General features: G+C 42.6%; 1 protein-coding gene across 10 annotated transcripts in view; it reads left to right on the plus strand.

Moving 5' to 3' along the window:
• Positions 1 to 27,457, plus strand: part of cast (calpastatin) — a 197,830-nt gene that overhangs the window by 25,034 nt on the left and 145,339 nt on the right. For 9 of the 10 annotated variants that reach the window (XR_009512107.1, XM_059969426.1, XM_059969427.1 and 6 more), the window contains exon 2: positions 8,067 to 8,132. The exons of the other annotated variant lie outside the window; for it this stretch is intronic. Coding sequence is in view for 8 of the 9 variants with exons in the window: in XM_059969426.1 (XP_059825409.1) it covers positions 8,067 to 8,132 (66 nt within the window). In the remaining variant the exon portion in view is untranslated. The remainder of the gene's footprint in view (positions 1 to 8,066; positions 8,133 to 27,457) is intronic. 10 annotated transcript variants of the gene reach the window in all.

Consider the following 27,457-nt stretch of genomic DNA (forward strand, 5'->3'; position numbering starts at 1 on the left):
CATTTGATGTAAGTTGACCCTGTCTGAATCCTTTTTTAGTAATTTTTTTTGTTCATGTATAGAGGAGCGGAGTTAACAACAAATTATAATTTCTTTGTTTTTTTTAGTTTAATTTTTCTTAGTTTAGGGTGTTTTTTTCTCTTTTATAAATATCTTTTTCATGGTCAATTACTAAGAGATTGGGAGGCTAAACTCCATTTGCTATTTGAAATATGTATTTTTACATGTTAACCATTGTTAATGTAATACTGATCTCTATGTATCACTATCAATATTGATATGTTTATTAATTTGAAATTTAATAAAAAGATTGAAAAAGGAAAGAAAGTGGTGACATAAAATCAGAGAATGTTGAATCTTTGTAGGTGGAGTTAACAAATTGCAAAACTACTACGAGGAATCGTATACAAATATTAGACAAGATGTCTAGATTGTAAAGGGAGCTGGAAAGTGTATGTAATAAGGGTAATGTCACAATTGTAATGGGGGATTTCAGAATGCAAGGGAATTGGGAAAGTCAGGTTGGTGTCGGACTGCAAGAGAGAGATTTTATTGAATGTCTGCGAGATGGCATTTTAGAGCAGCTTGTGCTTGAGCCTGCTGAGGGAAAGGCCATCTTAGATTGGGTGTTGTGTAACTGTGCAAATAAGGTGCCACACATGAGTCTGCTTAACAAGGTAAAATCCCATGGTGTTATAGAAAAGATGTTGGCATGGATAGAGCAATGGCTGACAGGCTAGATGCAACGAGTGGGAATAAAGAGGGCCTTTTCTGGTTGGCTGCCGGTGACTAATCGTGTTCCTCAGGGGTCGGTATTGTACGAATATTATGTTTGTGGATTATACGAAGATAGGTGGAGGGATAGGTAGTGCTGAGAAAGCAATGCAATTTCAGCAATATTTAGACAAATTGGAAGAATGGGCAAAAAGGTGGCAGATGGGACACAGTGTTTTGAAATGTATGATAATGTATAATACTGAGGCTTTACAAGGCACTTGTCAGGCTGCAGTTGGAGTATTATCAGCAGTTTTGGGCCCCACATCTCAGAAAGGATCTGTTTACATTGGAGAGAGTCCAGAGGAGGTTCACAAGGATGATTCTGGTAATGAAGGGGTTAATGTATGAGGAGAGTTTGGCAGCTTTGGGCCTGTACTCACTGGAATTTGGAAGAATGTGTGAGGATCTCATTGAAACCTACCAAGTGTTGAAAGGACATGCAGAGAGGATGCTTCTTATGTTGGAGGTATCCAGAACTAGATGGCACAGCCTCAAAATTGAGAGGCGACCTTTTAGAACAGAGATAAGGAAGATTTTTTTAGCTAGAAAATGGTGAATCTCTGGAATGTTATGCCACAGACGGTGGTGGAAGCCAAGTTCATGGGTATATTTAAAGTGGAATTTGTTAGTTTCTTGATTGGTAATAGCATCAAAGGTTATGGTGAAAAGGCAGGTGTATGTGGTTGAGTGGGATCTGGTATCAGCCTTGATGGACTGAATGGCCTAATTCTGGTCTTATTTTCTTTTGTAAATTTCCTAGCAAAATTGAGTGTGCTTGGCTATGCCCGTAGCTCAGGTTTTACCAACTTGAGCTGAGAGAAAAAAATAAAGTGTAAATAAATATAGGTGCCCCCCCCGCTTTAAAAATGTTTGCTTTACGCCACTTTGCTTTTACAAAAGACCTCCATTAGTAACCTGTTTTCACATTACAAAGAGGATTTACGCTTTTACGAAAATTTTTCCCATAAAAATTAATGGTTCTTCGCTTTTTGCCATTCCGGCTTAAGAAAGGTTCCATGGGAACACTTTACCTTTGTAAAGGGGGGGGGGTGCAGCTGTGATAATAAACTGGCAATAAATATTGAGAATGAGATGAAGAGTCTTTGAAAGTAAGTTTGTAGGTTGTGAAAACAGTTCAGTGATAGGGCAAGTCAAGTTAAGTTATCCCCTCTGGTCAAGAGCCTGATGGTTGAGGGGTAGTAACTGTTCCTGAACCTGGTGGTGTGAGTCTTGAGACTTCTTCCTGGTGACAACAATGAGAAGAGAACACGGCCTGAGTGGCGATGGTCCCTGATGATGGATGTTGTTTTTCTGCAACAATGTGCATGTAGACCTGCTGGTTGTTACTAAGGTCTATACCCGTGATGGACTGGGCCATATCCACTACAGTTTGTCAGATTTTCTGTTCTAGGGCATTGGTGTTTGCATACCAGGCTGTGATGCAGCCACTTAATATACTCTCCACCACACATCTATAGAAGTCTGTCAAAGTTTTCAATGTCATGCTGAATCTTTGCAAACTACTAAGGAGTTAAAGACACTGCTGTGATTTCTTCATAATTGCACTTAAGTGCTGGGCTCAGGACAGAAGTGATGACACCAAGGAATTTCAAGTTGCTGACCCTCTCCACCTCAGATCTTATGATGAGAACTGGCCCACGGGCATCTGGTTTCCTGCTTCTGAATAATAATCGGCAATAATAATCAATAATCAGCTCCTTGGTCTTGCTGACATTGAGTAAAAGGTTGTTGTTGTGGCACCACTCAGCCGGATTTTCAATCTCTCCCTTATATGCTGATTCATCACCACCTTTAAATCAGCCAATGACAGTAGTGTCGTCAGCAAAGTTGAATATGACATTGGAGCTGTGCTTAGCCACACAGTCATAAGCTTAAAGCGAGTAGAGCAGGGGGTTAAGCACCCAGGTTTCTGGTGCACCTGTGCTGATGGAGATTGTAATGGAGATGTTCACTGGAAGTGTCTACAAGTTTGGAAATTAAGTTTGAATTGCATAAAGAGGTATTGAGGCCAAGGTCTTGAAGCTTATTGATTAGTTTTGAGGAGATGATACTGTTAAATGCAGAACTGTAGTCAATGAAAAGCATCCTGATGTAAGCATCTTTGCTGTCCAGATGTTCTAAGGTTGAGTAAGGAGCCAATGAGATGGCATCTACTGTGGAGCTGTTGCTTTGCTAGACAAATTGGAGCAGATCCAAGTCACTTCTCAGAAAGAAGTTGATGTGTTTCATCAGCAACTTCTCAAAATAATTCATCACTGTGGATGAAGGTCTGCTAAGATGATAGTAATTGAGGCAGGTTATCACGCTTTCTTCTTAGGCACCGGTATAGCTGAAGCCTGCTTGAAGCAGGTGGGTACCTCAGGCTGCAGAAGCGAGAGGTTAAAGATATTAGTGAATACTGCAGCCAGCTGATCAGCATAGGTCTTTAGTTCTTGGTGAGGTACCCCTTCTTGGCCACATCCTTTCCTTAAGTTCACCCTTCTGAAGAATGCTCTCACGTCAGCCTCAAAGACTGAAACTACAGTCATTGGGGGCTGTGGGAGTTCGTGAAGGTGCCTCCCTGTTTTGACAGTTAAAGCAAGCATAGAAGGCATTGAGCTCATCTGAGAGGGAAGCCTTTTTTTACATACAGTGACTATAAAAAGTATTCACACCCTTGTAAGTTTTCATGTTTTATTATTTTACAACATCGAATCACAGTGGATTTAATTTGGCTTTCTTGACACTGATCAACAGGAAAAAAGTCTTTCATGTAAAATGAAAACAGATCTCTACAAAGTGATCTAAATTAATTACAAATTTAAAACATAAATTAATCAATTGCATAAGTATTTGCCCTCTTTAATATGACACACCAAATCATCATTGGTGCAACCAATTGGTTTTAGAAGTCACATATTAGTTAAATTGAGATCACTGTGTGCAGTCAAGGTGTTTCAATTGATTGTAGTAAAAATACACCTATATCTGGAAGGTCCAACTGCTGTTGAGTCAGTATCCTGGCAAAAACTACCTCATGAAGACAAAAGAAGACTCCAGGCAACTCCGCAAGAAGGATATTGAAAAGCACAAGTCAGGAAATGGATACAAGAACATTTTCAAGTCACTGAATATCCCTTGGAGTACAGTTAAATCAATCATCAAGAAATGGAAAGAATATGGCACAGCTGTAAATCTGCCTAGAGCAGGCCATCCTCAAAAACTGAGTGACTGTGCAGGAAGGGGACTAGTGAGGGAGCCCAGCAAGAGACTTATCACAACTCTGGAGGAGTTACAAGCTTCAGTCGCCGAGATGGGGGAGACTGCGCATACAACAACTGTTGCATGGATGCTTCACCAGTCACAGCTTTATGGGAGAGTGGCAAAGGGAAAGTTACTTTTGGAAAAAAAACATGAAATCTTGGCTAGAGTTTGTCAGAAGGCACGAGGGAGACTCTGAAGTTAGGTGGAAGAATGTTCTACAGTCTGCTGAAACCAAAACTCAGCTTTTTGACCATCAGATTACACGCTATGTTTGGTGAAAGCCAAATACCACACAGAATTAAAAACACACCATCCCTACTGTGAAGCATGGTGGTGGCTGCATCGTGCTGCGGGGATGCTTCATGCTGCAGCAGGCCCTGGAAGGCTTGGGAAGGTAGAGGGTAAAATGAATGCAGCAAAATACAGGGAAATCTTCACGAAAAACCTGATGCAGTCTGCAAGAGAACTGCGACTTGGGAGAAGGTTTGTTTTCCAGCAAGACGATGACCCCAAGCATAAAGCAAAGTTAGGCAGGAATGGCTTAAAAACAAAGTTAATGTCCTGGAGTGGCCAAGTCAGAGTCCAGATCTCAATCCAATTGAGAATATGTGGCTGGACTTGAAAAGGACTTCACTCACAAGCCCCATGCAATCTGACTGAGCTTGAGCAGTTTTGTAAAGAAGAGTGGGGAAAAATTGCAGTGACCAGATGTGCAAAGCTGAGAGAGACCTATCCACACAGATTCGAGCCTGTAATTGCTGCCAAAGGTGCATCTACTAAATATTGACTTGAAGGGGGTGTGTAGTTATGCAATCAATTATTTTGTTTTTAATAATTGTAAGAAGTTTAGAACAATTTGTAGAAATTTGTTTTCTCCTTGACACGAAAGAGTCTTTTTTCTATTGATTGGTGCCAAAAGTCCAAATTAAATCCACTGTGATTCAAAGTTGAAAAACATTAACACATGAAAACTTCCAAGGGTGGTGAATACTTTTTATAGGCACTGTGTATCGCTTGGTTTTACTTTGTAGGAGGTGATAACATTCAAGCCCTGCCATAGTCGTTGAGCATCCTTCTGAGCTTCAAGTTTGGTCTGGAATTGCCACTTTGCACATGTGATTGCTTTTCTGGAGATCTTGTATTTAACTTGGCCACCAGACCTGAATGGCATTGATTTGGCCCTCAGCAGATTGTGGATCTCATGGTTCAACGAGGGCTTCTGGTTAGGGAAGACTCTGAAAGATTTTGTGGGACACTCTCGCCTGTGTCCCCATGACAACCATGGTGTATTCGTTCAGATCCTCTGATGACTCATTGAACACGCCCCAGTAAAGCAATCCAGCAGAAGCTCCTCTTCCTCCCACGACTACCTCTTTGTTGTCCTTATTTCTGGAGCCTTGCTATTTGGATTCTGCCTGTATGCAGTCAGAAGTACAGACAAGTGATCAGATTTCCTGAAATGCAGTCTAGACACTGAATGGTAGGCATTTTTAATTGTGCTTGAGTGTGTTGGGACCTCTGGTACTGAAGGCGATGATAATTCTTCAATACACCATTTCAAACATAGGACATTACAGCACAGTACAGTCCCCTTGGCCCATAGTGACGTGTCAACCTTTAAAGTTACTCTAAAATCAATCTATGCTCTCCCTTCCACACAGCCCTCCATTTTCTGTCATTCATGTGCCTATTTACAAGTTTCTTCAATGCCTCTATCACAAACCCTGACAGCATGTTCTACGCACTTACCACTTACTGTCTAAAAAATCTTACCTCTGATATCCCCCCCCCCCATACTTTCCTCCAATCACCTTAAAATTATAGCCCCTCATATTAGCCATTTCCCATCTGGGAAGAAGTCACTGGCTGTCCACTCGATCTATGCCTCATCACCTTTTACATCTCTGTCAAAACACCTCTCACCCTTCTTCACTCTAAAAAGAAAAGTCCTAGCACAATGCAAAACAGAACTTCACATGGCATCAATACTTCTGACTTTTGTAAAGATTTAAAAGGCCTTGTGAGGTGAAATGAAATCTCATATCCCAATGCCACTGTATCATAAATCACTAAACTAAGCTGCACAGAGAAAAGCTACTATATTATGTCAACTCTTGGAGACACCAGTCCATTAAGTTCTAGTCCTTGACTAAATCATGGTAGCATAGTGGTTGGCATGACACTCTTACAGTGGAGTGCAGAGTTCAGTCCTGGCGTCCTCCCAAAGGAGTTTGTACAGTAGATCATCCCCGTGGGACATGTGGGTATCCTCTGGGTGCTACAGTTTCTTTCCCAGTTCACAGATGTACCGGTTGGTAGGTTAATTGATCACTCCTAAGTTGTTCAGCAGTTAGGCTGGTGGCACGGCTCAAGGGGCCAGAAGAGCCTATTCCACACAGTATTTCTAAATAAATAAATAAAATCCTTTCCCTTTAGACTTGTATACTTCTCCTTTTCAATTATTTATATAATTTAATCTGCGTTTTAAATTAATTATTTTAAAGGGTAATTCCAACAATTTTTCACACAGCACACTTCAAATCATGCTGACACAGAGTTTTTCATCTTTTTGACGATTTCATTATATCTCTGTTTTAGTTACTAATTCTTCAAGTCAGTGGAGACACTTAGGCAAATGGTTGTATTTAGTTGCCCCCTATTGGACTAATGCACGATATATACTTACTCAAGATTGTCTGCATTCAGCTTTGATTTTTTTCTCTATTTGGATGAGACATTGAACCTTGAAGTGGACAGTCCATAGCAACGGAAGACCATGAACACGTACTCAGTAACCACTTTAATGGTACCTAACAAAATGGCCGAGTATATGAACATCATGCAGTGTACTTGGGGATTATGCTTGGCCTTGGAAGGGTCGATTTATGTGCTGTATGATTCAGTGATATTGTACAACATTTTCATACACAATTTATTCTAGTTAATCAGGGCAACTGTTTAACGAACAAAAACTAATCGAGAAAATAGACAGAATTCCCTTTGGTTATTTGGAACACTCTGCCACTTAACTGAGGCAGGAGACTGTCGCTGAATAGCTTCTAACCAGCACCAGTCTTGTGCACCTGTGCGGCTATTACACACCACACCATCCTTGGAGCAAACAGCTTTCAAATAGCATCAGTTGCTTATGCTTGTGTTATATTATCCAATTGTGCCCACGCACCCCAATTCAAAAAGCAGTGTTTTTTTACCATTTTATTTTTGATTTTGTTTTAAAAAAAATTCAGAATCTTGCCAAGGTGCCACAAAAAAGATTTAACACTTGCTGAAAGACTTAACCTACAGGACCAAACAGCAGCATTCACTAGATAAATGTCACTGTTGGTAACCATTAGAAACTAATACGCAGTCTTATCAGATTGTAGTGGTATTAATAGCATTTGTTTCATTTAAATAGATAGTTTGTTACTCAGTTAAATGGTGGTTTGTGTTTTTTTATACTTTCTTAACTATGTAAATGAAACTTCAGCTAATTGGGACTACAGATTAATTGGGTCAATGTATACTGGTCCCCATGTATCTCAATGAATTGGAATTCAGTGTATTGAATTCTCTGTAACCTAAAATACCTCCCTGAAGATGGTTTAAGTAAACTTATATCAGGAACCCCCACCATCCAGGTCATGCTCTCTTCTAGCTGCTGCCATCAAGAAGAAGACACAGGACACACACCACCAGATTCGGGAATAGTTATTACCCCTCAGTCATCAGGCTCTTGAACCAAATGGGATAATGTCACCCAACTTCACTTGCCCCATCCTTGAAATGTCCCCAGAACCTAGGGGTTCAATTTCAAGGACTCTCTATCTCATGTTCTCAAAATTAATTGCTTATTTATTTATTGTTAGTATTTATTTTTTTTTGTATTTACACAGTTTGTTGTCTTCTGCACACTGGTTGAACACCCAAGTTGGTGCCGTCTTTCATTGATACTATTATGGTTATTATTTACGTACTTAGATAATAAATTTACTTTGAACTTTATGATTTGTTTTTTCCAAAAGGAGGGTACTAAGTCTGATTCGGCTAAATCAAAACCAGGAGCCAGCATGACTACACGATCATCAGAGGTAAAGGAACCAATAAACTTTAAAGTCCTGCGTCACAGATGGATAAGATTGCATATTGACTATCACAAATCAGTGGAGAGCACTGAACCCCGGAGTGGGATTTTATGTTGAAGTTGTACAAGGTGTCGGTGAGGCCAAATTTGGAGTACTGTGTACAGTTCAAGTCACCTACCTTACAGGAAAGATATCAGTAAGATTGAAAGAGTACAGGGAAGATCTGTGGGGACGTTGCTGTGTCTTGAGGACCTGTGTTGTAGGGAAAAGTTGAATAGGTTGGGGCTTTATTCCCTAGATTGCAGGAGAATGAAGGGAGATCTTGTAGAGTTACACAAAATTGAGGTGTATAGATAGGGTAAATACAAGCAGGCTTTTTCTTCCTGAGGTTGGGTGAGATTAGAACTAGAGGTCATAGTTTAAGGGGAAATACTTAAGGAGAAACTAAAGGGCAATTTCTTCACTCAGAGATTTTTTATTTATTGAGATACAGCATGGAGTAGGGCCTTCTGGTCCTTCGAGGCGTGCCACCTCTGATTTAACCCTAGCCTATTCACAGGCAATGACCAATTAACCTACCAGCCAGTGCACCTTTGGACTGTGGGGTGGGAGGAAACTGGAGAACCCGGAGGAAAGCCGCATGGTCACATGGGGAACGTACAAACTCCTTACAGGCAGCGATGGGAAGTGGTGCGAGTGTGGACTAAGCTGCCAGCAGAAGTGGTGGATGTGGGTTTAGTTGCAACACTTAAGAGAAGTTTGGATAGGTACATCGATGTGAGGAGTATGGAGAGCTATGGTCCAGATCCGGGTAGATGGGACTAGGCAAGAAAAGAGCCTGGCATGGACTAGACAGGAAGAGAGCTTGGCTTGGACTAGATGGGCCCAAGGGCCTGTTTCTGTGCTGTGGTACTCTGTCTCTCTCTAGCAGATATATTAGGAAGTGAAGGCAAAATGTTTAACTTGAACACCAGGAGGTTGAGTGTTCATGTTCCCCATGTTTCATGCATAGAGTGGGGAACCAGCTGGACTGATATGAAATTTGATGCACTGGAAATACTCAGCTGTTCAGGCAGCGTGTGGGGGGGGAGAGAGAAAATGTGGTTAATGTTTAAATTTGGTGATCACTGAAAGCGTCGAATTGATGAGAAATGTTTGCTCTTTCTTCTCCAGTGACGTAGTATGACCTTTTCCACATTCCGTTTTTATTTCAGAACCCTTTAAATTTTGTTTTTGTGTGATTGAAATGCAAAGTACTTATTTAACATGATCTTATAAAATCTGAAGTTTTTGTTCTGTATTGAGACTCTGAAGTGTTTGAAATCTTTAAAAAAAAGCTGTCTACCGTTCTTTGGAGAAAGTAGTTTATTTTTGCAAGTGTGGTTGAGTAATTTTTTTAAGTGATTACTTTGATATTAATGATGCATGTGCATTTGTTATCTTATTGATGCATGTGCATTTGTTATCTTATTGATGCATGTGCACACATTCTATTAAATGCATCTGGCCCAGTTTGTGAAGCTTGTGAAAAGAGGTTATGTACTTTTTGTGATGAGAGGGTGTCCCTGTAGCATTTAAAATATTAAAGACTGTTTCATCAAAGATAGTTGAGCTTTGAGGAAGAGTGATTCTCAGTAACTCTTTAAGAGACATCAGATGGATTGTTGAAGATCCAGGAATTTAGACTTGACTGGATAACTTAAAGTTAATACCGGTAGCATAGAGGTTAGCGCAATCGCCTTATAGCATTGGCGATCACCAGTCGGTGTACAATTCCAGTTGATACCTCTCCCTGTGACTGTATGGGTTTCCTCTGGCTCCCTCCAGTTCCCTCCCATGTTAGGGTTAGGTTAGTAAGTTGTGGGCATGCTCTGTGGTGCTGGAAGCTTGATGACCCTTGTTCCCAGCGCAATCCTTGGGCTGTGTTGTTTGTTGGCACAAAAGGATGCATTTCACTGTTATGTCCTGATACAAATGTGACAGTAAAGCTAATCTCTTTATCTGATGTGCCACCTTGTCTACAACAAGTATGCGTGAGACCATATTTCATTTCCATTGAAGCAATCCAAAGTGACTTTGATATCATGAAAGGAATGCTCTATGTGTGTTTCCTTTCTTTAAATGTATTGAGAAATCTAAAAAAATCAGTTTATGTTGGGTTAAATGTATTTTAACCTTCAGGCTTTTAGCAGCACCATTAAATACATTGAAAATAAAAGGCAGCTAAAATGAAAATGCAGGAAATGTTGGAAATGTACAGCAGATCATTCTGAGTCTTTGAGAAGCAAAAGAGAGATCAGTTCATTTTACAATAGCACGGGTAGCACAATGTAAAATGGTAACAGAGTGCAAAATAAAGTATTACGATTACAGATAGAGTTCAGGGAGACAATAAGTTGCAAGATCATAAGATAAATTGTGTGGACAAGAGTCTGTCTTGACAACTGTGTTGCTCCAAACAACATTACGTGAGTTCATTCTTACCCTCTGCTATCAGGCTCTAAAATGAGTCAACCTAGAGCTGGGGAAGTGATCTTTTAATCTTTGACTTATAAATATTGTACATCCTATTTTTAAGGTAACTTATTTTTATTCTTTCTTACTTCTTTTCCACTATTTGTGTATCTGTGCACTTGTAATGTAATTTCCTTTGGGATCAAAGGAGTATCTATCTATCATACTAGGGAACTACTCAATAGTCTTAACAATGGGTTGTAAGCTGTCCTTGAGCCTGATGATCATGCTTTCTGGCTGTTGTATCCCCTGCCTGATGGAAGGGGGGAGAAGAACAAATGTCCAGTGTGGGTGAGGTCTTTCATAATGCTGACTGTTTTATAGTTAAGAGTAAATTTTATTATCCTTCTATATATATGTCACCACATAGAACCCTGAGATTCATTTTCCTACAGCCATACTCAGCAAGTCTATAGAATAGCTAAAGGAGAAGATCAAGGTGGCTAAAGAGAAATACAGGAGAGGCAGGAGAACAAGCTTGGGCAGAGTAGCACACGGGAGGTGTGGAGAGGCATGAAGAACATCACTGGCTTCAATCAGCCTGGCTGTAGAGCCTCAGAATGCAGCTGTGAATGGGCTAATGAGTTAAACCAATTCTTCAATAGGTTTACCAATTGCCCTCCTGTTCACACCCCCCTCAGCATACCAGTTCAGTTGCCAAGGGACCCAGTGCTCCCTCAGTACCAATGCTCCTTTTCTTCTTGCCTCCTCCTCCCTCTAGTTCAACACATGGATGAACAACACAGGCTATCACTGTCCCTGCACCTACCAACCACACCTCCACATACCAACTATCATCCTGATCCTCACCTCCCCCAGCCCCAGCCCCCACCTTCCACCAACTCCCCAGTCACCATGGACACACCTTCACTACTGAGCAGGGGAGAAGGGCTCTGGGGAAACTCAGACACGGCAGAGCATTGGGACCGGATGGTGTGACCCCCAGGCTCCTGAAGGAGTGTGCCAAGCAGCTGTGTGGAGTTCTCCAGTTCATTTTCAATCTGAGTCTCAACCTGGAAAGGGTCCCGACTGTGTGGAAAACCTCACATGTGGTCCCAGTACCCAAGAAGGGCCAACGGAAAGTCTTGAATGACTGCTGACCAGTGGCCCTGACCTCACACATCATGAAGACCCTAGAGAAGCTGGGCTTGGCTCACCTCTGACCCCTGGACAGATTAGCCCTCCATCCCCTAGAGTTTGCCTACCAGAAGCATGTTGGAGTCGACAATGCTGTCATCTACCTACTGAACAGAGCCAATTCCTGTTTGGATAAGCAGAGCAGCACTGCCAAGATCCTGCTTTTTGATCTCTCAAGTGCCTTCAATAGTATACAGCCCTCATTGTTGGGGGAAAGCTCCATTCAACGCAGGTCGGCACTTCCATTGGATCCTGGACTGACTGACAGACCACAGTTTGAGTGGCTTCAGAGTTGTGTGTCAGACATGGCTTTAAGCAGCATTGAGATCCCACAGGGGACTGTATTGGCTCCCTTCCTGTTTACCCTGTATAACCTTGGACTTTAGATACAACACTGAGTCATGTCATCGGCAGAAATTATCTGATGACTCAGCAATAGCTGGGTATATAAAGGGAGGACGGGAGGGTGAATACAGGTCCTGGTGGAGGACTTTGTCAGATGGTGCAAATGGAATCATCTGCAGCTCAACATCAGTAAAACAGAGGAGACGGTGATGGACTTTAGGAAGACTAAGCCTGCGCTGTTCCTTGTTACTATTGATGTTGAGGACGTGGATGTGGTGAGGATCTAGAATTACCAGGGGCGCACCAACACAGAGGCTGTGTACAAGAAGGGCCAGATACACCTCTACTTCCTAAGAGACTGAGGTTCTTTGGAGTATGTAGGCCTCTCCTTCACATGTTCCACCAGTCTTTTGTCACCAGTGCAGTCTTTTGTGTGGTGGTGTGCTGGGGCAATGGCATCAACATGGGTGATGCCAACAGGCTCAATAAACTGATTAGAAGGGCTGGCTCTGTTAGAGGAGTCAAACTGGACACACTGGAGCCTGTGGTAGAACAAAGCACCCTGCGGAAAATCCTGGCAACTCTGGACAATGTTTCTCATCCTCTGCATGCCACCCTGGCTGAACAGAGGAGCACTTTTAGTAACAGACTAAGATAACTGTGCTGTGTCAAAGAGCGCTATATGAGGTTATCCTTGCCCTCAGCCATTAGGCTTTGTAATGAGTCAACCTATAGCCGGGGAAGTGATACCCCCCACCACCCCTTTAGACTGTTTGAGGTAACTTGATTTTTATTCTTTCTTATTTCCCTTCTAATATTTGTATATTTGCATATCTGTGCACTTGCAATGTTACTGTGACGTAATTTCCTTTGGGAGCAATGAAGTATTTATCTATCTATCAGTAACAGGATGAATGAAACATCAGCCAGAGTGCAGAAGACCACAAACTGTGCAAATGCAAATATAAATGAATAGCAATAAAAAAACAAGAGCCTGAAATAATGAGATAAAGAGTCCTTAAAGTGAGATCATTGGTTGTGGGAACATCTCAATGGATGGCCAAGTGAGTGTAGTTGTCCCTTTACCAACAGTGAGAAGTGTAGGCATCACACACAAAAAAAGTTTTCAATATGTCCTGAGTAGCTGGGGCAGCCGAGATCGATGGCCGGGCCCGGGGCTGCGATACAAAGTCCATGCTCTGGGGTCTGCAGATGGAAATCTGATGAAGGGTCTAGGCCCGAAACGTCAACAGTGCTTCTCCTTATAGATGCTGCCTGGCCTGCTGCGTTCCACCAGCATTTTTGTGTGTGTTGTGAGAAGTGTAGACAGTGTTCCTTAGGAAGAGGCTGGATTCTGTGATGTGCAGAGCTCCGTCCACAACGCCCTCAAGTTTCTTGCGGTCACAGGCAGAACAGTTGTCATCCCAAGCTGTGTTGCACAGGGACAAGATGCTTTCCATGGTGCAGTGATCAAAACTGAAGAGGGCCAAAGAGGAAACTAGACTTTATATTTCATAATGCTTAAAGTCCGGTGATCTGTTAGGGTCTCCCCATGACCCTGTGGGTTTTTGGTTGCATCAGATGCCTCCCAGACCATGAAGATGTGTTGAAAGATTAATTAGATCCCTCCAGATCAGGGTTCCCAACCTGGGGTCCACAGACCCCTCAATTAATGTTAAGGCTCCATGGTATAGAAACGCCATGCTCCAGGATTGCAAAAGAGAGAGTGTGTAGGAGCCAACCTGTCCATATGGGTCTGAACGTTAGAATGGATAATGCTGGCCACGTCAGGGTTGGGTCGGGTGGGGCCGTGGTGGCAGGTTGGAATGTGAAGTGGTTTGGGAGGGGCAAGGGCGGGGAGTGTAGGCAGTATTTGGATGTTTGGTATTGAGTGACCGTGAGTTGCTTTGTACACTTGAGTAAAACAGCTCTGTGGAAAAATACATTCGTAATGACTCAGTAATCAGTAGGGACGATGGACTGAGGCCACGCTGCTGTCAAGTGCTGGCTCTGATACATAACACACAACTTAGAGACAGGGTTTAAATCTGCACTTAAACCAGAACAAGGAAAGCAAAGTATTTGGAAGGAATGCTGGCCCCAACCAGCTAAAAATTGATTGCAAATCTAGCTCATAATCATTAAAAGTATACATTTACAACAAAAAATATATTGATTCAAGTTTCATTTTTAAAAAAAAGAGCGGATAGATGGCTGGGATTCAACAAGGGGAATATTTTCCATTTCTGGGCAATGATATTTGAAAATCAAGGGTTGGTGGAGAGGAATTGCAAAATCCAGACTGGAAACTCTTGCTTTCATTCTAAATTTTAAAACTCTTTTCATTTACGTTCTCCCACCCACTCCACATTGGTTTCCCTCCTCTCACTCCTGTTTTTTTGCCACTCAACTACCCCCTCATTATTGCCGTTTTTTTTCTGGCCAACCAAAAACACACCGAACACCTCGCCCCCCCCCCACTATCACCTCACCTCATCTAACGTCTGGGTAGCCTCCAGCCTGGTGGTATGAACATTGAATTCTCCAATTTCCGGTAATTCCCTCCCCCTCCCCTTTCCCCTATCCCAGGTCCCCCTCTGCCTCTCTCCCCTTTCAACTTTCTGCTACTTTATCTCTACAGTTCTTTTGTGCTTATCCCCTCCCCCTCCCCCTATCTTTCCTCTGATTGGTTTTCCACCTGGCACCTCTAGGCCCTACCCCCTCCCCTATCTCTATTACTGGGCTTTGGCCCTCTCTTCCCCCCCATTCCTGACGAAGGGTCTCGGCCCGAAACGTTTGCTACTCTTTTCTCACGGATGCTGCCTGGCCTGCTGAGTTCTTCCAGCGTTGTGTTCGTATCACCTCACCACTGCTGGGTTTCCCTTAGTCTTCCCCACCTTCCACCTTATTTATTTCACCTTTCCCCTCCCAGCCTCAACATCACCCAGCCAGCTTCTGTTTCCCTCCCGTGCCAGTTTCTCTCTCCGCTGGCACCCTGTCCTATCCTTGTTCAGTGCAGTTGCTTTTTTGCATCAATGCTGCATGTGGATTATATGAGAAACCAGTGTGATATGGGATTGCTCGGGTATGACCTGTAAAGACTTTTTATGCAGTACAATGCAGAAGTCTGAGGTAGGTATACAGTATATATATCTAGGATGCCGAAGACTTACACAGCACCGTAATCATTTTATGTATTGCACTGTACTGCTGCAGCAAAAAAAAAACTTCATGACATACGTGAGTGATGATGAGCCTGATTCTGATATGGGTCTCTATTTTGACAGAGTGAGAAGGGGGCAGGGAGAGGGGAATCATGGTTTAAAAAAGAGGAAGGGAGAGGGGAGGGGAGGGAGTGGGAAGTGCCAGAGAGACATTCTGTTATGATCAATAAAACAATTGTTTGGGATCAAATGACCTTGCCTGGTGTCTCAGGGCTGGGTGTGTCTGCACCCACACTACTCCCTTATCCCTGGCACTCCTTCTTTGCCACCTGTCCCACACCCCTCCTGTAGTATTCCACCAGCGCCATTCCTAACATCCTTGGCTCCCACCAGATTTACAGACTTGCTCTCGGTTTCATGTTGACAAATACGGTACTGTGCAAAAATCTTAGGCACCACAGCTATATACATATGCCCAAGAGTTTTGCACGTTACTGTGGATGGCCACAACATGAAATCATTTGCCAAATCTGAAAATATTGGCAATGAGCCAATGATATCAGAACTCAAAATGTGAAAAACAAGGTAATTGATTGCAGTCTCCTGTCATTACAGGGCTAGTATGCGTCTAGGATAAAGTAGCGGGCAGGCAAAAGCATTGTGGATACTACCCCACCCTGTAAACTATTTCTTTCAAAGTCTCCCTTCTGGAAGGCACTTTAGGGCCATTGAAATAAAAATCTCACACCATTTTAGAAGGTTCTTCCCTTAGGCAGTTAATCTGATCAATCAATCTAGATAGACCCCCCCCCCCCTCCCCGCCACTACTCTCCTCTATCTATTCATTCGTTATGTGCCATATTGTAGGCGATCATGGTCTTTCCGTGACCTTGATTGTTCTTGGCAAACTTTTCTACAGAAGTGGTTTGCCATTGTCTTCTTTTGGTCAGAGCCTTTACAAGACGGGTGACCCCAGTCATTATCAAAACTCTTCAGAGATCGTCTGCCTGGCGTCAATGATTGCGTAACCAGGACTTGTGAAATGCACCAGCTGTTCTTACGACCATCCGCCCCTGCTCCCGTGGCTTCATGTGTCCCTGATCGGGGGTGGGGGGGGCGGTAGACAGGGGCTACCACTTGCCCAAGGGTGACATGCAAGCTAGTGGAGGGAAGGAGTAGCCCATACCTCCTTTGATAGAGACTTGCCACCCATAAAATGGAAATTCTTTTCAAAACCTAAGACCCTGACGATTATAGAAGTCAGTTTTGAGCCAGTTTTTTTTCTACATGATATGAAGAAACAGCTGAGAGCACTGGATACAGCAATGGCTGTAGTATCTCGGCTGTACTAACAGGGACTACTTGCCAGAATTAGTTACGTTGTAGCCAAGCTGTTCCAATATATTACAAGACTGGCAGATGCTCAAAAATATGGGCAGTTTGCCCTGATTTATTCTGTGGGATACCATCAGTGCTGTATCTGCAAAATTCTCCCAATCCATGGTAGGATAAGTGCTTTCCAAGACCTACATCTGCATACCAGCTGAAACTCCGATGATAGTCCATTGCCTCTAGAGTATTAGACAAGTGGCCAGTCTGACACTGAAGCAGAATCTCTACTCCGAGCTCCATCTTGGGGTATTTTCCAAAATTCTGAAAGTGGTTCAACAACGTTTGCAAAAATATCCTTCTTAAATCTTCACTGACTCATGGAAATCCTCAGCCTATGGTCATCCAAAAATGGAGAGAAAGTGTCTTGTTTAGGCACTGAAGAAAAAAAAGTCTCTGAAATAGGAGCAAGTGATGGAAGCAGAACACAACTTCCCAGACAATTGCCTCCTTCCCAGCTGTGGGGCAAATTGTTTCCATAAAGCCTCAGTGTTGTTGCATGTAGACACAAACCTATTTCATTCTCTGAACAATGTGTAAGGCATCATTAGAAATAGGCCACTATGCAACCATGCGTTACATTTTGTCTTTCCATTAGTATCAGTGATTTTGTAGTAAACCATTTAGAGGATGTGGGCATCAGTGGTAATGATCACATTTCACTGTGTGTCTCTGATTGGCCTTGAGAAGCGTTTTTCTCCATCCACTGCCGACTGCCTGGTGAAAGCACTCTTTCAGTTGGACTTTGACAATGAACATTGGCATTAAGCTCAGAGAGATTTGATTAGAATGTAAGTGGCTAAGGCGTTGGTCTAGTGATCTGAAGGTCACTGCTTCGAGCCTCAGCTGAGGCAGCGTGTTGTGTCCTTGAGCAAGGCACTTAACCACACGTTGCTCTGTGATGACACTGGTGACAAGCTGTATCGACCTAGTGCCCTTCCCTTGGACAACATCGGTGGCATGGAGAGGCGAGACTTGCAGCATGGGTAACTGCCGGTCTTCCATGCAACCTTGCCCAGGCCTCAACATCAAAATCGATGGACAGCCGAAGAGAGAAGAGAATGGTACGGTACAAGAACAGGCACTTTGGCCCATGACACCTCATCAAGCAAATCCTTTCTACGTGCACATGATCCATGTCCCTTGTACAAAGATTTGTGGCTGTGGTAGATAGTGTTGGGGAAACAGGGAGTCTTCAGAAGGGTTTAGACAGATTAGGAGAAATGGCGCAAAAGTGACAGATGAAATATAGTGTTGGCAATTGTTTATACTTTGGTAGAAGAGATAAAAGTGTAGATTATTAGCTAAACAGGGAGGAAATTCGGAAACCAAAGGTGCAAAGGGACTTGGGAGGGGGCAGGATTCCCTGATGATTAACTTGCACGTTGAATTGGTGGTAAGGAAGGCAAATGCAGTGTCAGCATTCGTATGTCAAGAGGGCTGGAATATAAAAGCAAGGATGCCATGCGGAGGCTTTATAAGTCATTTGTCAGGCCGCACTTGGTATTGTGAGGAGTTTTGAACCATTATTTAAGAAAGGATGTGCGGCTATTGGAGAGGGTGGAGAGGAAGTTCACAAAAATGACCCCGGGAATGAAAGGGTTAACATACAAGGACTATTGAGAGGCTCTGGGTCTGTACACCTGAATATGTACTAAAAATTAATTCCAGTGAAAGAGCCTTACTTTTTAAAAAATCTTTACTACTATCTTTTTCTCAGAATATTCTGAATTTTGGTCATGTTCGGTGTTCTGAATTTCAAACTGCAGTGCTGAACTTTGGTGAGAGATTGCTAATGCGTTTTGCACTTAATGGATTAATGATTAATGATTTGTTCCAAAACTGATGAAATATTTATTTCAAATTAACTCCAGTGAAGGACATTACTTCTTTATTTATCTTTTATGTTTGGAAAGTTGTGCAACATTTAACTGAGCTCGATGTGATTTGATTTTGGGGGAACAATTTTGGATGAATATGAAAAGTGTAGCATTAAATTTGGATTGAGATTTGTTTATTGCCTGTGCATCTAAACATAGAGAGAAATCACCTGCGTTAGTAACCAGCACACCTGAGGAAGAGCTGGTGGCAGCCTGCAAGTGTCATCATACATCTTCACACCAACAGAGTATGCCTAGAGCGTTCAGCAGAACAACTTGAGCAACAGCAACAACAAGACACCATCAGCAAAACAACACACACAAACTGCTGGAGGAACTCAGCAGGTCAATGGAAACAGTTGATGTTTCTGGACAAGACCCTTTTCAGGATTGGAAAGGAAAGGGGGAGGAAGCCAGGATAAAAAGGTGGGGAGAGGGGCCAGAATTAAAAGATGAGCAAAGGGGGACAAAACAAGGCCTTACCCTCCCTCCCATCCTCTCTCTCTCTCTCTCTCTCTCTCTCTCTCTCTCCCCCCCTCCCTCTCTCCCCCTTTCCCCCTCTCTCTTTCTCTCTCCCCTCTCTCTCACTCTCACTCACTCTCTCTCTCTCTCGCTCTCTCACACTCTCACACTCTCACCCAGGACAGGCGGCCTCATGGCCTCCGGACAAGCCAGCCCGGCAGGCTTCAACCATTGTGTTTCTACTTCTGGAATCACCAAGGTCTGAACTTCAAGGTTCATGACCTCTTGAAAGGTCAGCTTTATTCTGCACACATTCCTTTTGCTCAGCCGCTGTAGGAAATTGTCAGTGTATTGCAGTGACCCAGGACATAACCTTGGATTGCGACAGGTTTTTACGAGATTTGCCGGTCAAAGTTGTGTCCAAGGATGTGCATCAAGCTGGTTAAATTCACAAAACAACATAAACATCTCAGCTGAGACAAAGGAAGAGAATGCAACACACACAAAATTGCTGGAGGAACTCAGCGGCCGGGCAGCATCTATGGAAAAGAGTAAACAGTCGACATTTCGGCCTGTGACCCTTTATCAGGACTCGATTTTGTATGTGATTTTTAGATTTGCAGAACTATTCGGTATACAAAATTATGAGGTGATGGGGTACATGCAAGGAGGCTTTCCACTGAGGTCGGCTGAGACTAGAATTAGAGGTCATGGGTTTAGGGTGAAGGGTGAAATGTTTAAGGAGACAATGAGGGGGAGCTCCTTCACTCGGGGGTAAGAATGTGGAATGAGCTGCCAGCAAATATGGTGGACGTGGATTCGAAGTTTGGATAGGTACATGGATGGGAGGTATATGGAGGGCTATTGTCCAGGTCCAGGTCAATTGGACTCGGCAGAATAATAGTTTGGCACAGACTAGATGGACTGGAGAGCCTGTTTCTGTGCTGTAGTGCTCTATGACCCTTATTTGGGATGCAGGATTTTGGAAAATATATGGGCGTAGTCTGCTGGTGAGGGTGGCATTGTTTTGCTTGTGTGCAGTTTACTATTTAGTGCTGGTGTTAATTGAGATTCCTTGACCGTGGCTTTCTGTTGCTAAGGGTTTGATCACTGCTGCAGGACGTGTACATTTCTTTAAATGGAGGGGCCCTTCCAGATTTGCAAGCTGATCTGACATCCCTTTTGTTTGAATATTGAAACTCCACCCAACATTACATATTTTAAGAACTCCCAGTAATTATTTCATTCAGTGCTCAAACAATTAAGGATTTGTACCATTTCATTAATCGAGTACATCTCCAGGTTTTCTGGTGAGTTGTTCGGCTTTTATGCACTGATCTGATACAATTTTATTTTTGATTTAGGGAAGAACTTTTGAATTTACAGTTTGTAGCTACAGACGAACTTCATGTGAGCCATTGTGGATACCTATTGCAAAGTGTTGTACACTCATTTTATTAGGTAATCCTTGTGGTCACGTGGAGAATGTAGAATTTCCATATGGACAGTGGTGGGAATGGAAACTGGACCCACCGTTACACTAACCATTACGCTACTGTGCAGCTCTGTAACCCTAATACTTCTACTTGCTAATAGGAGTAATGAATTTGGCATCAATTGCCCAGGATGTAAGCATGTTTTATTGGCCACTTTAAACCATTATAATGTTTCTTTATACATTTTATTCTTATTACTTTCCATGCCTTGTGGTGTATATGGCAGCAGTCTTGTCATTTAGCGTCTGTTTCTTACGAGGCCGAGGTGCTAGCTCAGTGCTCAACCCAGCACGGATGGAAAGCGTGCAAGGAGCTGGCTGGATTTGAACCCGGGACCACTCGCCTCAAAATCTGGTGAGGATGCTATTACATCACTGGCTGGATTATGCATTTGTATTTTGTGTTAGTTTGTGGAGGTTTTTGTGAAGCAAAAAAGTATTTATTTTCTTTGAAGTATTTGATGTATTTGTTTTACCTGTGGTAAAGACTGGAAGGATAGAAGGCATGGAAGTGAGCTGCCGTCATGGCAGGAAGGTACAAATAGTAACATGGCATTTAGCTTCTAGTTATTAAAGTGAGCATAGCAATTTATGTTGAATAATACTCTTAGTAAGATTTGTGTGCATCATATCTGCTCACCTAGTGAGTTGTGACTGACTTAGGGCAAATCTAATGAACTGAATACCAATTACATATTCCATTAACACAAGATGCTGGAAATCCAGAGTAACACACACAAATTGCTGAAGGAACTCAGCAGATCAGGTGGCATCTATGGAGAGGAATAAACAGTTGACGATTCAGGCTGAGGCCCTTCATCCCGATTGGAAAGGAAGGGGAAAGAAGCCAGAATAAGAAGGTTGGGGGTGGCGAAGGAGTACAAGCTAAAAGGTGACAGGTGAAGCCAGGTGAAAGGGAAGGTATGTGGGTGGCTAGGAGAGGGGGAGTTTTGAGTTGAAATGTTTTCTCTGGAAAATATTGAAACACAAATGACATTCCAATAGATTTTTTAATAAATGTGGTTGTGACGAGGTTTATCAGCACTAAATAAATAATGAAAATTGATGCAATGTATTTGCTGGTAGGAACAGAACAAGGTCTAACTGGCATTTGTTGATGGAAAGGATCGCCGAAGATGATGAGAATTCCTGCAAGCTGACATGTCAGTGGTTGCTCTTTGCGTGAGGACGCTGATGCCTCAGTTTTACGCCAGAGGGTGGTTTGGTGGAGATACCTGAGCAAAATGTAATTACGTTGATTATGTTATTCATCAGAATTGCTTATTCTGTAGCACTGGGATCTCTCTCTTTGATACTTTCCATCTTCCATCTTATTTTTCTACCCTTGGTTAAATTTGGATTTATTTGGGTATTTAGCTGAATCTGTTGAGTTGAGGAGTGATTCTGATACCACTGAAAAGTATAGTATGTCTGCAACACTTCTCAAAAGCACAATATTTACCCAGTAAACTGCTTTATGCAATTGTCAACTTCTGTGCTAGTGATAAAATCTCAAATACATAACAGAAACACGTTCCAATTCTGTGTGTTACTGAAGATTGTTTAATAAACTTCATTCCAAAGTTAAAAATGTGGAATGGGTTGTACCTTTAATTAATATGACTCATTGTGATTTCTTTGCTATTCATGACACATCCCCAGATAATGTGGGCAGTTCACTGCTGAGACAACTAGTCTCAAATTGTGTAAGAATTTAACAAGGGAGTCTGGAAGCAGATTTGTTTATTCAATACAAGGCCAAGGGGAAGACACTTGTAAATGCTAATTGACAGTAAAATTTCAGCTTGTTACCACAATCGACAGCATGATTTATAACGTTATGTATGTAGGTGGCTAAATGGTACTGGAAGATCTCATTGTGTTCAGCTAAAAGATAAATGGTAGTTGTAACAATATGAAAACAATAAATTTGCATAAACAGAAGACTGGCATTAAAGGTCAGTCAGGTCATAGCTGAAGTTTTACCACTTACCACAACCACTTTCCTGTTCTTTATTTCTCTTAAGTCCTCAAATGTACTGAAGCTCCACAGATCTAGGGAGAATGTGGTAATATGCCTCAATAGCATTTACAACCCCAGTGATGGAGTGCTTTGGGAGGTTGGTGATGAAGCACATCAACTCCTGCCTGCGACTTGGATCCGCTCCAATTTGCCTCTTGGCTGATCAGGTCCATAGCAGATGCTATTTTGTTGGTTCTTCACTCAACCCTGGAACATCTGGACTGCAAAGGTGCAATCATCAGGATGCTCTTTATTGACTACAGCCCAGCATTTAATACCATCATCCCCTCAAACCTAATCAAGACCTCGGCCTCAATATCTCCTTGTGCAATTGGATCATCAATTTCCTCACTTGTAGATCCCAATCAGTTCCGATTGGCAACAACATCTCCTCCACAATATCCATCAGCTCAAGTGCATCACCAGGCTGTGTGTTTCACCCCCTGCTCTACTCTCTTTATACTTCTGAATGTGAGGCCAAGTACAGCTCCAATGTCATATTTAAGTTTCCTGAAGACGCCACTGGCGCAGGCCGAATCAAAGGTGGTGACAAATCAGCACATAGTAGGCAGATTGGTTGAGTGGTGCCACAACAACAACATCTCACTCAACGTTAGCATTGTTGGCTGATCATTAACTTCAGGTGGTGGAAACCTGAGGTCCATGAGCCAGTCCTCATTGGGGGATCAGAGGTGGAGAGGGTCAGCAGCTTGAAATTTCTCAGTTATTATCATTTCAGAGGAACTGTCCAGGGTCCAGGACGTAAGTGTAATAACAAAGAAAGCATGGCAGCATATCTACTTCCTTAGAAGTTGCGAAGATTTGACATGACAACTAAAACGTTGACAAACTTCTATAGCTGTGTGGTGGAAAGTATATTTATTGACTACTTGCATCATGGCCTGGTATGGATGTCCTCGAACAGAAAATTCTACAAAAATAGTAGATACAGCCCAGTCCATCATGGATAAAGCCCTTCCCACTATTGAACACAGCTACACCAAGTGTTCTTGCAGGAAAGCAGCATGCAATATCAAGGACCCCCACCAACCTGGCTATGGCCTCCTCTCACTACTACTATCATGAAGAAGGTACAGAAACCTCAGGACTCAACCACTGGGTTCAGGAACAGTTAATACCCTTCAACTATCAGGTTCCTGAACCAAAGGAAGTAATGTCACTCAACTTCACTTGCCCCATCACTGAATTGTTCCCACAAACTATGGATTGACTGTAAGAATTCTTCATCTCATGTTCCCGATTATATATTGTTTGTTTATTTATTTATTATTGTTTTTTTCTCTTGTATTTGCACAGTTTGTTGTCTTTTGCACACTGGCTGCTTTTCTGTCTTGTTGGGCATGGTCTTTCATTGATTCTGTTATGTTTTTTGGAGTTACTGGTGCAAGAAAATGAGTCTCAGGATTGTATATGGTGACATAAATGTACTTTAATAATAAATTTACTTTGAACTTTAGACTTCTTCGGTAGAAAATTCCCAAAGATTCACTATATTGTTGTTAAGAAATCAGATTCAGCTTTAATATCTCTGACATATGTCATGAAATTTGTTGTTTTGTGGCAGCATTACAGTGCAATACATGAAAATACTTTAAGTTATATAAGTATACTATATATACATATACATTATATAGTAGTGCAAAGAAAGAGCATAAGGTTCGTTGGTTGGTTCAGTTTCTGTTCAGAAATCTAATGGCTGAGGGGAAGAAGCTGTTCCTGAAATCTTGAGTGTGTGTGCCTTTAGTTTCCTCTACCTCCTGATAGTAGTTATTATGATTGATGATAGTAATAAGAGGAGAACTTGTCCTGGGTGATCAGTGTCCTCAATGATGGATACATCCCTTTTGAGTTATTGCCTTTTGAAGATGTCCTAGGTGCTGGAGAAGCTAGGGCCAATGATGGAGCTGACACAGTTTTCAGCCCTCTGCAGCTTTTTACAGTCCTGGACAGTGCCCCCCCCCCCCATACCAGACAGTGGTGCAACCAGTTGGAATGTTCTTCTCAGTACATTTGTAGAAATTTGCTAGAGTCTCTTTGGTGACATACCAGATCTTTTGAAACTCCTAAGATTCTTGGCTACCACAGAGCACCAAATGACATGCAGCTGGTTGACACTATGCTTCATCCATACAAACCAATGAAGTTCATCATGTCACCAAAGATTCATTTTCTCCATTCACATTTAGATGTCTTCCCTTCAAATCTTGGTGCTGTCAGTGATGATCATGGTGAAACGTTTCACCAGGATGTTGTGGTCATGGAGAAACATTACCAGGGCAACTGGATATGGTTCAGGTGCAGGTTGAAGGTACTAGGCAGAATAAAAGTTTGGCTTGAACTAGATGGGCCAAAGGACCTGTTTCCATGCTGTCATATGCTACAGTATTGTGCATAAGTCTTGGGCAGATACATATAATGAGGGTCCTTAAGACTTTTGCACAGTACTGTATTTCTCAACATGGAGAGGGGAGTGTGTTTGTAAATCTGGTGGGAGTAAAGGATGTTGGGAATGGTGAGGGTGGAGTGTCATGGGAGGGGTGTGGGACGGGGCAAAGAAGGAGAGCCAGGGCAGGAGGGAAGAGAGAGAATTCTTCTAAATGCCCAGTAGGTTAAATAGTGCCACTGACAGATAAAAACTGAGGCAATATACTCTACTCTTTCTCTTTACATCAAAACTGGTCCATATTGGTTGGTCATCTGTCTATATTGCCTCACTTTTGAAATGGTTTATTATTGTCACGCATACCAACGTACAGAGAAAAGTTTATCTTAAACACTGCTCGTCCACATCAGAATATTACACTGCGCATTGAGGTAAAACAATAACACAATAACGAGTCCTGACGAAGGGTCTCAGCCAGAAACGTCGACAGTGCTTCTCCTTATAGGTGCTGCCTGGCCTGCAGTGTTCCACCAGCATTTTGTGTGTGTTAACAAAATGGTGAATTAAGTTTAACAGCTCCCGAGTAACTGCAGTGCAGGTAGACATTAAGGTTCAAGTTCATAATTAGTTAGACTGTAATGTCAAGAGTTCATCTTATTATAGTAGGGAAGTACAGTCAGTGGGCTCTTTGTTCAGTACACCTGCACCTGCTCGTTAATGCCAATGTCTAATCAGCCAATCATGTGGCAGCAACTCAGTGCCTAAAAGCATGCAGACATGGTCAGGAGGTTCAGATGTTCAGACCAAACATCAGAATGGGGAAGAAATGTGATCTAAGTGACTGACTGAGGAATGATTTTTGGTGCCAGACGGGGTGGTTTGAGTATCTCAGAATCTGCTGGTCTCCTGGGATTTTCACCCACAGCTGTTGCTGGAGTTTTCTGAGAATGGCGTGAAAAACAGTAAACGTTCGGTGAGCAGCAGTTCTGAGGGAGAAAACAGCTTATTAGTGAGAGAGGTCAGAGGAGAGTGGCCAGACTGGTTCAAGCTGACAGGAAGGTGACAGTAACTCAAATAACCACGCGTTACAACAGTGGTGTGTAGAAGAGCATCTCTGAATGCACAATACGCCAAACCTTGAAGTGGAAGGGCTGCAGCATCAGAAGACCACGAGCATGCACTCAGTGGCCACGTTGTTAACTACAGGAGCTGCCTAATAAAGTGGCCACTGGGTGTATTTTTTATTATCCTCCATTACAGCTCAACTGTCACACTGCACTTCACTGTTGTTGTGTTTCTTTGTATAAGCTCACCCTGTCTCTCTGTCTTCATCTACCTTGGTAACATTCTTCTTCGGTTCTCCATCAAAATCTGATGACGACATCCACTCCTTTAACGGAGAGATCTTTGATGACTATACAGTCCTATCCTGGACCTTCAAGCTCTATTGCAGGTGGGACATGTATATGTGGTAGTGGTGGCGGTGATGGCAACCATGGCTGTATTTCTCCTGTCTCTCTTCTGCTGTCCTCTGGTTGTTCTTTCCATCTCCAGAATATGAACCCCGTCCCTACACAGCTGTCGCCAAGTGATACGGTCAGCAGCAACATCCTCCAGGTCCTCAGGTCTGATTTTGCACTTCCTTAAAGCATTCTTCATCTGATCCTTATAGCACTTCTTCAGCCCTCCAGCTGAGCATCGACCATGATGTAGCTGGCCATGTAACACTCTGCGGGGTAGCCGACATGGGGCCATCCTTATCATGTGCCCCAGCCACTGCAGCTGACGCTGGGTGATCGTGGCCTCAATACTTCTGCAGTTGGTCTTTACAAGTTACCTTGTTAACATATCAACGAGATGACTATAACTCCAGTTTATCCCCATGGCAACACTAGCTTCCTCTTCTCAGAGAGAGTCTCCTTTGTTCTTATCTAACCTCTGCAATGTATACCAAAACTGCTTTTGCTGTATCCTCCCGTCTCCCTTTTCACATATGCAACTAGGTCTATTTCCAAAATATCCTGGTCCCCAGCATCTGCACTTTTATCATTTACCTAGTCTGTAGCTGTTAATCTTTCTCAGTTCAATGTAGATTTCCAGAGTTATTTTTAGTCTTTGGTTTGAATGTAGTTATGTAAGTTAAAACTGTTGATAGGGTGGGGCTTGCTGGTTCACTCCCGAGAATAATTTATGATGGGTGTGGCAGGCTTGTTTTCCTCAATTTTAACTCCTTTCTTGACTACGCATACAATCAGATTTCGGTGGAATGAATATCAGACTTCTGAGTTCTCCACACAAATCTACTTAAGACCATAAGACATTGGAGCAGAATTAGGCCATTCAGCCCATTGAGTTTGATTTGTTATTCTATCATGGTTGATTTATTATCCCTCTCAACTCCATTCTCCTGCCTTCTCCCCATAACATTTGATGCCCTGACTAATCAAGAACCTATCAACCCTGCTTTAAATATATCAAATGATTTGGCCTTCGCAGCCATCTGTGCCAATGAGTTCCA

The sequence above is a fragment of the Hypanus sabinus genome, chromosome 5 (assembly GCF_030144855.1).
Source record: "Hypanus sabinus isolate sHypSab1 chromosome 5, sHypSab1.hap1, whole genome shotgun sequence".
Classification (NCBI taxonomy): domain Eukaryota; kingdom Metazoa; phylum Chordata; class Chondrichthyes; order Myliobatiformes; family Dasyatidae; genus Hypanus; species Hypanus sabinus.